The sequence below is a fragment of the Otolemur garnettii genome, unplaced genomic scaffold (assembly GCF_000181295.1).
Source record: "Otolemur garnettii isolate 467f Iridium unplaced genomic scaffold, OtoGar3 scaffold00140, whole genome shotgun sequence".
NCBI lineage: Eukaryota > Metazoa > Chordata > Mammalia > Primates > Galagidae > Otolemur > Otolemur garnettii.
The window spans coordinates 2,650,227-2,661,721 of record NW_003852535.1 but is presented as its reverse complement, the minus strand read 5'-3'; the positions used below and the strand labels follow the sequence as shown (position 1 = coordinate 2,661,721).

Genomic DNA, 11,495 nt, shown 5'->3' with positions numbered 1-11,495 from the left:
GGAAGTTTCTGATGTGTTGGCTCTTATCTGCCCTAATTTTTGCTACTGTGCTAGTTTTTGACTCAAACAGGAAAAGGGGTGGCCTTCCAGCCTGGCACTGCACATGCCTTGTACTTCAGGCAGTGGACTGGTGTCAAAGACTAACCATGCCACCTGGCTGACCCCTGAAGCCCCAGCAGTGTACATCCTCAGCCTTAGAATAGCGAGTTACTCCATGAGCAGTTGGTGATCTGTTATCAGGGGGCAAATTGGGTTCTTAGGTCACCTGGGGCTCCACTTGAAAGGATGGGGAGGGGCAGAGCCCGGAGGGCAGAGGGAAGATGGAACACTCACCCTCTAGGGCAGGGCTAGGGGAAGGTCTTCAGTTAAATGTCTCATAGGTACCATGAACAGGGTGGGGGGTGCACTGGGGCAGCCACCCCCAGAGCCAAGGCACACAGGAGGTTTGAAATGTCCAGGATAAATAGAACCGCATGGGAATGGAGAAAAGCCAGCTCCATCCTGCTTTTAAAATAGTCATAGTGGCACCAAAAATATATTAATATCTGTACACTGTCATCTTTTAAAAAAGGAAATAAAACCTCCTTGGCACCTTGCAGTCGATTTCTTAAAAATGAGGTGATATGTGGAAAGGCCTCCTGCTTGTGCACATGCACACACATGCACATGCACACACAGCTGTGCACACACACGTGTGCCTCTCTTTGTCAGAGTGTCCCAGAACCCTGAGCATTAGAAGTCCTGACAGATGGATAGGCCGTTGCCAGCCCCCCACCACAGTTGCTTTCAGGGTGCTCTCTGCCAGCTCTCTCGACTCTGTTGTCCACTGGGGATCCATAGCCGCTGCCCTATACTCAGAAGCAAGGGTGCTAGGATCCTGTCTCATACGTCATTCTGGGAGGGAAGTGCTGCTGCCAAGGAACAGTGGGTCTCTGAAGGCAGCTGCTTCTAATCAAAGGCAGCCTTGGCTTCACCCCTTCCCCATTCAGACATGTCCTCCCAGGCTTGGAGCAGCCTGTGCCCATAAGACAAAAATGCAAAAATGAGCAGAGCTCATTGCTGGGCCTGAGTGAGCACGTGTGCCCTAGGGGGATGCTGAGGCATGGGAGCTCTAGTCCGTCTCACTGGTTTTCAGGCAAGAGGCCGCAGGAGAGTGGACTGATGGGGCAGCAGGGAGGTGATCCCAAACCCCCTCGGGGCCTCTGGGAGCATCCCTGAGGCTTGTGCCATTCACAGGTGGGAGCTGCCTTGCAGCAGGGATGTGACAGTGTTCTGCAGGGCCACAGCCACCTTCTTGGAGGTCTTGCGCAATAGTGGGCTGTCAGGGTGGTGCTCCTTCAGATGTAGGACGTGCCCCTCCTGGCTCTCGGATGTGCAGCCGCACTCCTCACACACATACAGCTTGGCACGCCGCTCCTTGTAGGCATACTTCTGCTGCACGCCGTGGATCTTCTTGAGGTGAGACTCCAGGGAGCAGCGCTGAGTGAAGGCCTTGTCACATAGGCTGCACTTGTAGGGCCTCACACCTGCAGGGAGGACAGAGGCCAGCATCAGAGACCTGACAGGGACCTCAGAACCTGTCAGCAGCTCCCAGACACAAAGGACAGTATTGCTGACTCTAGGACAGAGGGATGGAGAGAGGCCTATCCATCACCAATTTCCTGAGTGGCTCTCAAATCAAAAGTCCTAATGGATAAAACTGGGAGAATTTCTGTTCTGAGCTCTGATGCCCTTCCTGGACTGCCCCTAACTGAGGGAGAGCAAGGTCTGCTGGAATCTTCCCACGTGCCCAGGCAGGTCTGGTGTTCTCCCTCCTGGTGTCAGAGCACCACCCGGACAGCCTTGGGCTTCTGCTTACCCGTGTGGGTCCGGACATGTCTCTTAAGGTCGAAGGTGTCATTGAAGCCCTTCCCACAGTATGTGCAGAGGTGCCTCTTGACATCATTATGACACTTCATGTGGCGATTCAGCATACGCTGGTAGGTGAAGGTCTTCTGACAGATGTGACAGGTGAAGAGCTCTCCACTGGGACTGTCCCCTAGGGTCACCTGTGGGCAAGGACAGTATTTGTGACAGATATCAAGAAGCTGAGACTGCAGGCTGACAGACTGGAAGACACAGGTGCCAGCCCTAGTGCCTCTGAGGAAAGCAGTGCCTACACTCTAAGGACCAGAGGGCCAGCTCCCAGTTGGGTTCCCAAGTCCCCTTTCAAGACTGCCACCAGGCTCTCCTTCACCACCTGCAGAAGCAGCTATTTCATCCTCAGGTACTTCTCTGTTTCTGTAGTTTCTGCTCATCCACTCTTGTTCTTCCCCTTGGCACAGGAAAAATACTCATGCCACAGTCTTCCAAGGCAGGCACTGCAGGGCTGAAGTCCCTTCGTGGGCCAGCCCAGCTCATGCTTTACTCGAGCCAGCCCTGTGTGGCATGGTCTGAACCCTTTTGCCATCCTGAGGACATTCTTGCCTATAAACTCTTTTGATTTCTTTTTTTAATTATGGAAAACTTCAAATATATACAAAAGTGGAGAGGCTAGAGGCTAACAGCATGAGCCCCATGCCCTGTCACTTAGGGCCAGTGTGGTTTCATCTCCCCCCCCCTTGGATTATCTGAAACAAATCCTAGATGCCACCAGACACCTTTGAAAGTGTCCAGCTAAGAGTAGTTGTAACAGCTCTCCACATGTGACCAGCATGGGTATGTGTGTCACAGGGTGATGGGGCCTCAACGCTCTACCTCTGTGAACACTGTGGAGGTTTCTTGTGCTCTGTGGGTGGCAACATCACTGGTGGCAACTCCTCCTTCTCAGGAGATCACAGCACCTGTCACTCCACACCATCTCAGTCACTACCCCTCATTCTGTCCTGCTTTCCAATCTACCTAATCAAGGCCTTTGGGTCAGTCAGGACTCTCCCTGGCTCACCTATTGTCCTGTACTCTCTCTGTACTCACCCCACACCCTCCCGACCCCAGGTCTAGAGGGTAGTGGAAGGGTCCACGTAGGGCTTAGGGAACCGTGAGAATCAGGAGTGCCCCAGCTGGCTCTAGCCAACCACCTGGCACAATTCTCAGTTGTTTCCCCAAGTAACAATACACACTTGGCCTCCATAGGAGGAGAGGAAGGCCAGGAATCCCTGCCAGTTCTCTCCAAGTCTTTTGGCACATAAGACAGTGCTATGAGAAGCACCCTTCCACTAGATCCCTGCCGGCAGATGCTCCCAGCTCCTGGAGCTTTCAGGAACGCAGACCCAGCCAGGACCAGCCCTGTTTTTTATGCTCTCTGCCACCTCATGTCCTCCTCACTGCTTATGCTGCTGAACATAGTAGGGTTGCTGGTGTAGGCCCTGCCTGACATGTAAGGCCTTGGACGTGGCAGGGACTGGATGCAGCAGACTTGGGCAAGGTGATTGCCAGATATGCGCCTCAGGGAACAGCTAACCACTGTGCCTGACTCCACATCTCTCTCTCAACGCAGCACAGAGAAAGGTCTAGAACCAGGCTCACATCTAAATACTTAGCCTGGAACTTCTGTGTAAAGAGGAAGCCCTTCCTATGGCTCTCCTTGCCTCTTGTGGCCAGAAACTCAACTGAACCACCATGGACATGGACTCCAAAGAACTTCAGACCTACTTCTCTTCCCCTGACCCCATCTGGGATCCAGCTAAGTTCACTTCTCTGCAGAAACTTTGGCCCAGGTCCCAGGTCAGTCTCTCTGTCTGTGTCTCATGGGCTGCATACAGGTTTACACACATGCCCCTGGTACCTTTATCTTGGTGCGCAGGAAACCATGGTCTCTGCTCTGGGGGTCTGTCAGGCGGCCCATGTCTTCAGAGGGCAGCTGGGCCACCACGCAGGGCGCAGGGGCCATGCTATAGCTGGCATCCCGAAGGCTCATGTCCAAAGCCAGGGGGCAGGAAGGGGGTTCAGCCACTGACGGTTCCGGCTCCCGGTAGGGCTGGGGTGGGCAGAAGCCCAGGCTGACTAGGGAGAGAACAGCCAAGTGAGGGGCATGGTAGAAAAAAGAGGATCCAGTAGGATTTCTGATAGTTCTAGCAGTGAGATGGCTAGAAGCCGATACCTCCATCCCTCCCCTTGCAGGCATGCAGCAGAGTGGGGCTGCCCCCAACCCACCACACGCTGTACCTCCCTCATGCCCTATTAAGGTAATTGCAGGTGACGCCAACCAAGCACCACTGCCCACTGAGTAATTTGTGTCTTAGCGGAACTGGGAGAACTGAACTGCCCTGCCAATTATCCCTCCAGAGTTGTCTGCTGCCCCACCTGGGCCAGTCCCTCTAGATTCCAGTCCATCCCTCTCTGCCAACAAAGGCCCTACACCTAACAATGGCTCTTTGAGACTCATCCTTATCCAGAGGAGTAAATTTAGCTGCTGGCCTTGGGGGTTCAAGTGGTCCTAGCCCCTTCCTCCTACGGGCTTGCCAGTCTTTGCCGCTCCAGCCCATCAGGGCTCCAGGTTCCCCATATCTAGCCAGGCCAGCTCCATAGGAAAACAGGCCAGTGGGTGGAGCAGGGAGGAGGTCAAGGAGCAGCAGGTGGATGGGCTAACAGTCTTGGCCTGCCCAGGCTTTTGCAACCCTCCCCCACAGCAGGGACCGCTCACTGAGCAGTGGGGCTGGGCTCCCTTGGGCGGTGGCGCACCGATACCTGGCAGCCCTTTGATAGGGCTGCTCCCTGGACAGACATCTAAAACTGAACAGGGCCGGGAGGCTTGGCTTCCGACTGTGAGCCTAGTCCCGACCAGAGAAGACAAGGAGTGTTCTTGAGAGACACAGGAGTCAAGGCTGGAAGCTAGCAGAGCTGGGGCGATAGTCTAATGTTTCAAGTTAGGGTTTTCCTTCCAAAGAGCCTAAATGCTGTACTTAAAGCCTATAAGCTAGGAACATTTTCCAACCTTTAGAAGGAAAAATCAAAAGGGGGCCTCGAGGGCGGCGCCTGTGGCTCAGTGAGTAGGGCACTAGGCCCATATACAGAGGGTGGCGGGTTCAAACGCAGCCCCAGCCAAACTGCAACAAAAAATAGCCAGGTGTTGTGGCGGGCGCCTATAGTCCCAGCTACTTGGGAGGCTGAGGCAAGAGAATTGCCTGTGCACAAGGGGTGAAGGTTGCTGTGAGCTGTGATGCCAGAGCCCTCTACTGAGGGCAACAAAGTGAGACCTGTCTCAAAAAAAAAAAAAAAAGCAAGGGGGGTGCCCTCGGACAGAAAGGATGAGTGAGCTTCAGAGAGGAGAATGGGGAACTGATATAGGATTTTAGAACGATGAGCAAGGCCCTCTGCACCTTGCGTCCCCAGACCAGTGAGGCAGAGAGCAGGGCAAAGGCACAGGCAGGAAGGCTACTGCCCTTGGCCCTTCTTCCAGGATAGGAAGAACATGGGGGAAGCAGGGAAACGTGACCATGGTGCAAGGGTTCATATAAAAGCATCAAAGTTTCGGGAGAGGCCCTGGCTCTCGCCCCCTCAAAACACAACAAAGGTCTGAGAGGAGAAGAATGCACCCGTCGCCGCCCAGAACCTGTCCTGCAGGCACTGGCGTCCGTCTGTCCGGGGGCCTTTAATGAGCCACCTCATTCCGGGCGTTGATTCACCAGTGCCTGGCCCTGGCCTGGCCTCTGAGCTGGCATCACACCTCTCAGGGCTGAGTAGCAGCCCAGCCTGGCTCCTGCAGCGGGAGCGTCAGTAACCATGGGGCTGGGGCCAAGGGTGGGTGAGGTGTCAGCAGTTTGTGGTGCCAGGTCACCAGCTATTGAAGACCTGGGCTAAGAATTCAAAGCTGGATGACAGTTTCCATTTCTCAATCCAGGTAGAGACGAACAGGAACCTCTACCCTTTCTGTCAGTGTTGGACATCGTTGTGAGGGAGACCCCAAGCTGTGCAGAGCAGCAGGGTAGGAGTGCATGCAGGTGAGGGGACCAGCTGAGTCTGGAATGAGTGGCTGTTCTGGGCTCCCCTGCACCTGAGCGGGGAGGCTTAGGGTAGGTGAGGGTCCTGAGGATCCAAACCAGATTGGATCTGTGTCCCTTGTCTGCCTTCTCGTTCCACATAAACATAGCCGTGCTGATGCTGGGGGCTGGGATGGGGGTGAGCCTGCCTGGTTAGACTCTGGGCCACTTGTACCCTGAGCGAGGGGCAGGTGAGACGGATGGGTGTTGCTACTGCCAGGGTGGGGATGTTTGCCTTATCCCACCTGCCCCGCCTAACCAGTCTCCCTGCCACCCCCGTGTGTCCCTGCCACAGCCGCACGCACAGGGAGTATGCACTGTTGTGCCACCCCATCACTGAGTGTCCCTGAGTGGCAGGAGGCAGGAAGCAGAACTGGTTGGGCCCTGCTTGTGCTGCTCTGTCCCCTAATTAGGTGTTTCCGGTAAGGCGGCGGCCACTGTGGCTACTCATCACCCGCCCACAGCTGTGGAGTGTGGCAAGGCCAAACCAGCCCAGCCCTCTCCTTATGCCCTCTGGGAGCTCATGGGTTCCCCGCCTGTTGGCCCAACTTGCCTCTACCTGGTGATGTTGAGGGCTAAGCCCAGAGCAGAGGCAAGGACAACCAGGGGCTGTGTTCAGAGCAGCTGCCCATGTAAGGGCCATCTCCTACCTTACCCTTCACAAGTGTCCTCTCTCTCAGATTGAAAGCTACTGGCCCAAACACTAGACAGTCAGGTCCTACCTATTCCAGTCAGGGCCTCAGGACATGGCTGGGCATGAGGCCTGGTCCCTGGCTCTCTGGGGAGAGCAAGTGAAGGAGATGCAAGGCCACCCAGCCTTCTGGGCTCCAGCTGAATGCACAGGTGCTGGTGTCAATGCTGCCCTGGGGCATAAAGCTCAGTTTAGTTCTAGAGGTGAGGCAGGACCCCATGGCAGCCTTGCTCCTTATCAGGAAGGGCTGGTGTCCCCCTGCCTGTCTCCCCAGTCCCTATACATCAGCTAACAGTCACCTGAAAGGATCGAGCACCAGCCAACTGGCAGAGGGGGGCAGCCTCAGAAACACCTGGGTTGGTCTCTCAGCCTTTTGTCTGTGAACAACCAGAAGTTCTTCTATTATGCAGTATCTTTTGCTCCTTTCCCAACCATTTTCCACTATGTCCATACTGAAGTGAACCTGCACCTCAGCTCTCACACCAGCCTGCCCAGCCCAGAATTGCTGGGAGCTATGCTTCCCTGCATCCTCCCACCCTCCAGCCAGTGCAGGCTGCTACCCCATCAGGACTGCAAACAGTACCCATTGAAATGAACCATGATACAAAGGAACCCTGACCTCATCAACAGCCAGGCTTCCCTTGCCATCCTCCCCACAGCCAAAGGACTTGCCCTCACCTGCTCTCATTCTGGACAAATGGTCTGGCAGGCTTCCATCTCAGGATACCCAAACTCAGGACAAACAACAGCTTGGGTGACAGCATCCCCTGGTACAGGTAGGAGTCCCATCTAGCCTAATCCCTGGGTCCAAACTGTTCTTGACTACCCACTCTCCCAGCCTTGCTCCAAGAAAGCACAGCAAGCATCTCCATCACTGCCAAACACTTCCCAGGAATTACTAGAATAATCGCTGGACACCTAAACTCTCCCTACCCCTAACCTCCCCCACACACACACACATGTACTCTGGGACCAAAAGCTGACTTTCTAAGCTTTCTGATGAGCCATGAAAGAGAGTTGCCTAAGTTCCCATACTACTTAGCGGCAGAGCCAGGCTGAGCTGTGTTCCCTAAAGCTCCAGTCTCTTATAGCATAGTCCATTGGCCTTCCTGGGCTTGAGCAGACCCTGGCCAGCCCAGCAGGGAGAGGAGGCATGGAAGGGGGTGGCTGGAGGCCTGGGAGAGGCCCTGGTTGCTCCCAGGGCTTGACCTATCCTCAACTGCCTTCCTGAACCAGAGATTTCTCTCAGCAGGGGCTGGGGTTTGGAGGAATTGGCTTCGGCTCTGTCCCTGGAGCCCTTCCCCATCAGTCTACAAGGCGGAATTTACTCCCTGGACGCAGGTGCCTGGGTTCATCCTCCAGGAACCAGCATCACTCCCTGTTACTCCATAGTCAATATTGACGTAACAAAAGAGAGATGTGGGGTGGGGAGGGGAGTTGGGTCTTCAAGGTGGCAATGGAGCTGGCTTCCACCTCTTCCCAGGAAAGAGATTCTGCCCTGGTCTGCCCTAGGGAGTGGGAACCCTAGTATTCTGCCTGCTGGTGTGATTGTCAGATTGGGGCCCTGGATCAGAGTTGGCAGGCTGGGGTCCAGCATCTTTGGCCAGTAAAACCTTCTCTTTCCAGGTTGTTGTCCCTGTGATGCTTTGAGGGTCTCAGAGGAACCTGGAGGGAAGGTCAGAACTCAAATGCTCCCATATTCCCCCAGACCTCCCAGGGCCCACAGGGTTGGTGCTTAAACGGTCACAACGTGCCAGGAGTCTGTGAGGTGACGGAAACGTGCCTAGCCAGCTCCTGGGGTCATGGTTGGCTGGTGATGAAATGGCCTAGCCAGGGAACAGGCCACCACAAAACACACTCCTGTCTCTCCAGCCATCTCAGGCACCCGAGCATGGACTGTGGACATTCCCTTTCTCATTTCCACAAACTGATGGAAAACTCTCCAGTGGCCCACATGGCTTTTAGAGGTTAAAATAAGTTCTGTCAGTTCTATCCTTTACTTGATCCTACAGGATTCTCCCCTCACCCGAGCAATGAGGGCAAATTCTCACCCTTGAGATCAGACCCCCAACCCAATGTCCTGGACAAGAGCAAGTGGCCTACAGGTCTCCCTCACCGGGACAGCAGTAGTAGATGGCATGGATCACCCAGAAGCCCTCCCCTGCACCTGATGGGACAGCTCCTGGGGCACAGGTCTTCCTGGCACTCCCACCATGGGAACTGTGGTAGGGAAAATCACTAAGACTCAAGGAAGTCAATGATTTGAACAAATGGAACTTTTGTCCTTTGTAAAAGTCAACACATGATCTGTTAGTGATTGGGATGTGAAATTAAACTAAAAATAACAGCACACTGAGTCTGGCTCAAGGCTCAGCTCACCTTTAACACAGTCCAAGTTCAGTTTATCAGATCCCAAGGAGCAGCTAAGCAGCAAGTCAAACACAGGCTGGGGTGGAGGCAGAAGCAAGGAAGGGGGCTCCATCCCTCTGTAGCCCTTCCCTATATGGAGAACCAGGGACTTGGCAAAGCCAGAAGCAGTACACAAAGCCCTGACCTGCATCCTGATTTATTTCAGGTGAAGAGACCGCCTACATCCCCTTTTGCCTCAGTTTCCCCAATGAGGTCCTAAGAGCCTTCTTGCACATTCCCCTGTTTTAAGGAGGCTACAGAAGAGGGGCCCAGGTGATTGAGAGCAGATTAAGGTGAAACATCCCACCAGCACCATAGGCCCTTGGATCTTGGCAGGTCAGGCCACAAAGACCTCACCACTACACCAATGCCTCCACAGCTTATTCATAAGGGAAACTGAGGCAAGAGCCCTTTAGGGCCCCTCACCACTGCCCTCATTTCCCCACTTTCCTACAAGGTTTGGGCGGTGCCAGGGAGCCTGCAGATCAAGGGTCAAAGTCGGTTGGTTAATTACAACCTCTCCCCCCTCGGAGGCGCTGGGCGGGTGTTCGGTGCATCCCTGCCCCACCCCCAAGGACTGGCGGTGGTGGGGGGGTGGGAGTAGGGAAGGAAGTTGGCTTTCTCCAGACCAAAGACTTTGGTGGGGGTGGGGAAGGACAGAGGGACAGAAGTGTTCTCAGGGTTTGCATGGGAAGACGCCACTGGAGGAAGAAACAACTCGGGTTACTCATTCACAGTTGACGCTGTCAAGGCGTCTGCCAAAAATAAACTGAGTACACCAGCTTCCCTGGGGCTGGTACCCTGGCTTGGGGTGGGCTTCTTTAAACCGTTTTTCTCTCAGTTGTGTCCTCTGCAAGGTTGAAGGAAGTTACGTTTCGAACAGGTGAGATTCGATCCCACCTTTGTCTTAAGGGCACTTAAGGGCGGAGTAAAGCGGGCGCTTTCGCCACAGTCTCGGTGTACTGCGCGGGACCGCCGGCCTGAGCCGCCGAACCCTCACCCCTACCCGCCACTAGTACTGTAGGGGAAATCTATGAGCGCGGGTTGGGCTCTGAGTCTTTTCCTACGTTTAGCACAAATCTCCACCGAAACTCCGGCTCGCTCCCTGCCCCCCAAAGTGGCATCGCTCCAGTGCCCTCCTCCCGCCTCATGAAAGTCCCCGGCTTTCAGGATTTACAACGCGAGAGCCGAGGGTCGCCTGAGCGGTGACACACCCCGTTGCCTCCCCTGCTTTGCGGCTTGGGCCAGTGCAGGGGAGGCGGCCCCAAACCCCTCGGGCCCGGCGGGCTTCACCTTGCGGCCCCCGCCCCCACTCGGCGCTGCTTCCGCTGGCCCTGCCCCCAGCCCCGCGCCCCGGGTCGGCGCCCAAGGGCTAGAAGGGCCGCCTCACCTGGCACGTAGATCTCGCCGCGCTCCTCGTCGGGGAGCTCGCTCCAGTTCCTCTTGCACGTGGAGACGCACGGCTTCTTCACTAGGAACGCGCGGGGCATTTTCCAACCCTATTCGCTGGGCACGGTCCGCTTCTATAACTACAGCCGGGACCCGTCCCACCTTTCCGGGGCTGACTGGAGGCGGGAGAGAGCACGGTTCAGGGAAGGAGTCGCAAAGGCGCCCCCACGTTCAGCTAAAAGACGGTGCCCGGACGGCGCGCGCGGTTTCCAACTCCGCCGAGTGTCGCCGTCCACCCTCCGAACGAGGTTCCTTGTAGCCAGGTGCAGCGGGCGGCGGGGGAAGCGGCAGGTAAGCGTCCTCTGGCTCGACTGGCGTCCCCGCGGCCGCTCGAGAAGTCTTAAAGTGCGAGCCGGACGGACGGGTTCACGCTTTATTGGCTCGCGGCGGTGTGTGTGTTGGTGGCTAGGGCGTAGGGGAGGTGGGGGGGCTGATCTGATCTAATTAGCTTGGAGTGGCCGGGGAGCGACAGCGCATGCGTTGGGAAATAACGGTGACAACCCACCTATTTGTTACCTGTCGAACCGGTTTCCATTCCGCTGCCGGTGAGGTGGCCTCGCGGGCCGGGCGGGGCGGCCGGGCGGGGGCGGGGGGCGGGCGCCAGGCGCCGGGCACCCAGCACCCGGCTGCTTAGACCGCCTGGTCCCCGCCCGAGACCTCTGGGCCGGGCGTGCTCGCGTTTGCGAACAGAAGTTTCGGAGGGAGAAGAGAAGGGCAGGGCGGAGACGGGGCAACGTTATTTGCACCGGCGCTCGCACGCTCCGCGGGTGATGAAATGAAACTCGTCCAACTGGGTCTGGCCGGGTCTGGCACGCCCGAGGCGCCTGGGGAGGCGCGAAGCCGCCAGGCTGGAACCGGCGACTCGGCCCTCACTTGTTGAATGCGACCCTGTATCCCAAGAGCCAAGCTGAGCAATTCGTGGTTCAGCCCAGAGGTTATTTGCCCAGCGCCGGCTTCGTGCGGGAAGGCACGCAGGGACGCAAGCCGGT

General features: G+C 56.2%; 1 protein-coding gene across 2 annotated transcripts; it reads right to left on the bottom strand.

Annotated features, from left to right (window-relative positions):
• Positions 1–1,078: 1,078 nt before the first annotated feature.
• On the bottom strand, positions 1,079–10,896 carry OVOL1 (ovo like transcriptional repressor 1). Of its 2 annotated transcripts, XM_012810660.1 has the most exons (5): positions 10,752–10,804; positions 10,448–10,681; positions 3,764–3,981; positions 1,859–2,048; positions 1,079–1,526 (listed from the first exon to the last, which is right to left on the bottom strand). In XM_012810660.1, exons 2-5 carry the CDS (start codon positions 10,545–10,547, stop codon positions 1,231–1,233), a joined length of 804 nt encoding a protein of 267 aa, XP_012666114.1. In that variant the 5' UTR covers positions 10,548–10,681; positions 10,752–10,804; the 3' UTR covers positions 1,079–1,230. The 2 variants fall into 2 exon arrangements, with proteins under 2 accessions (XP_012666114.1, XP_003798719.1); XM_003798671.2 differs by having other exon boundaries at positions 10,448–10,896.
• Between the last annotated feature and the right edge of the window lie 599 nt (positions 10,897–11,495).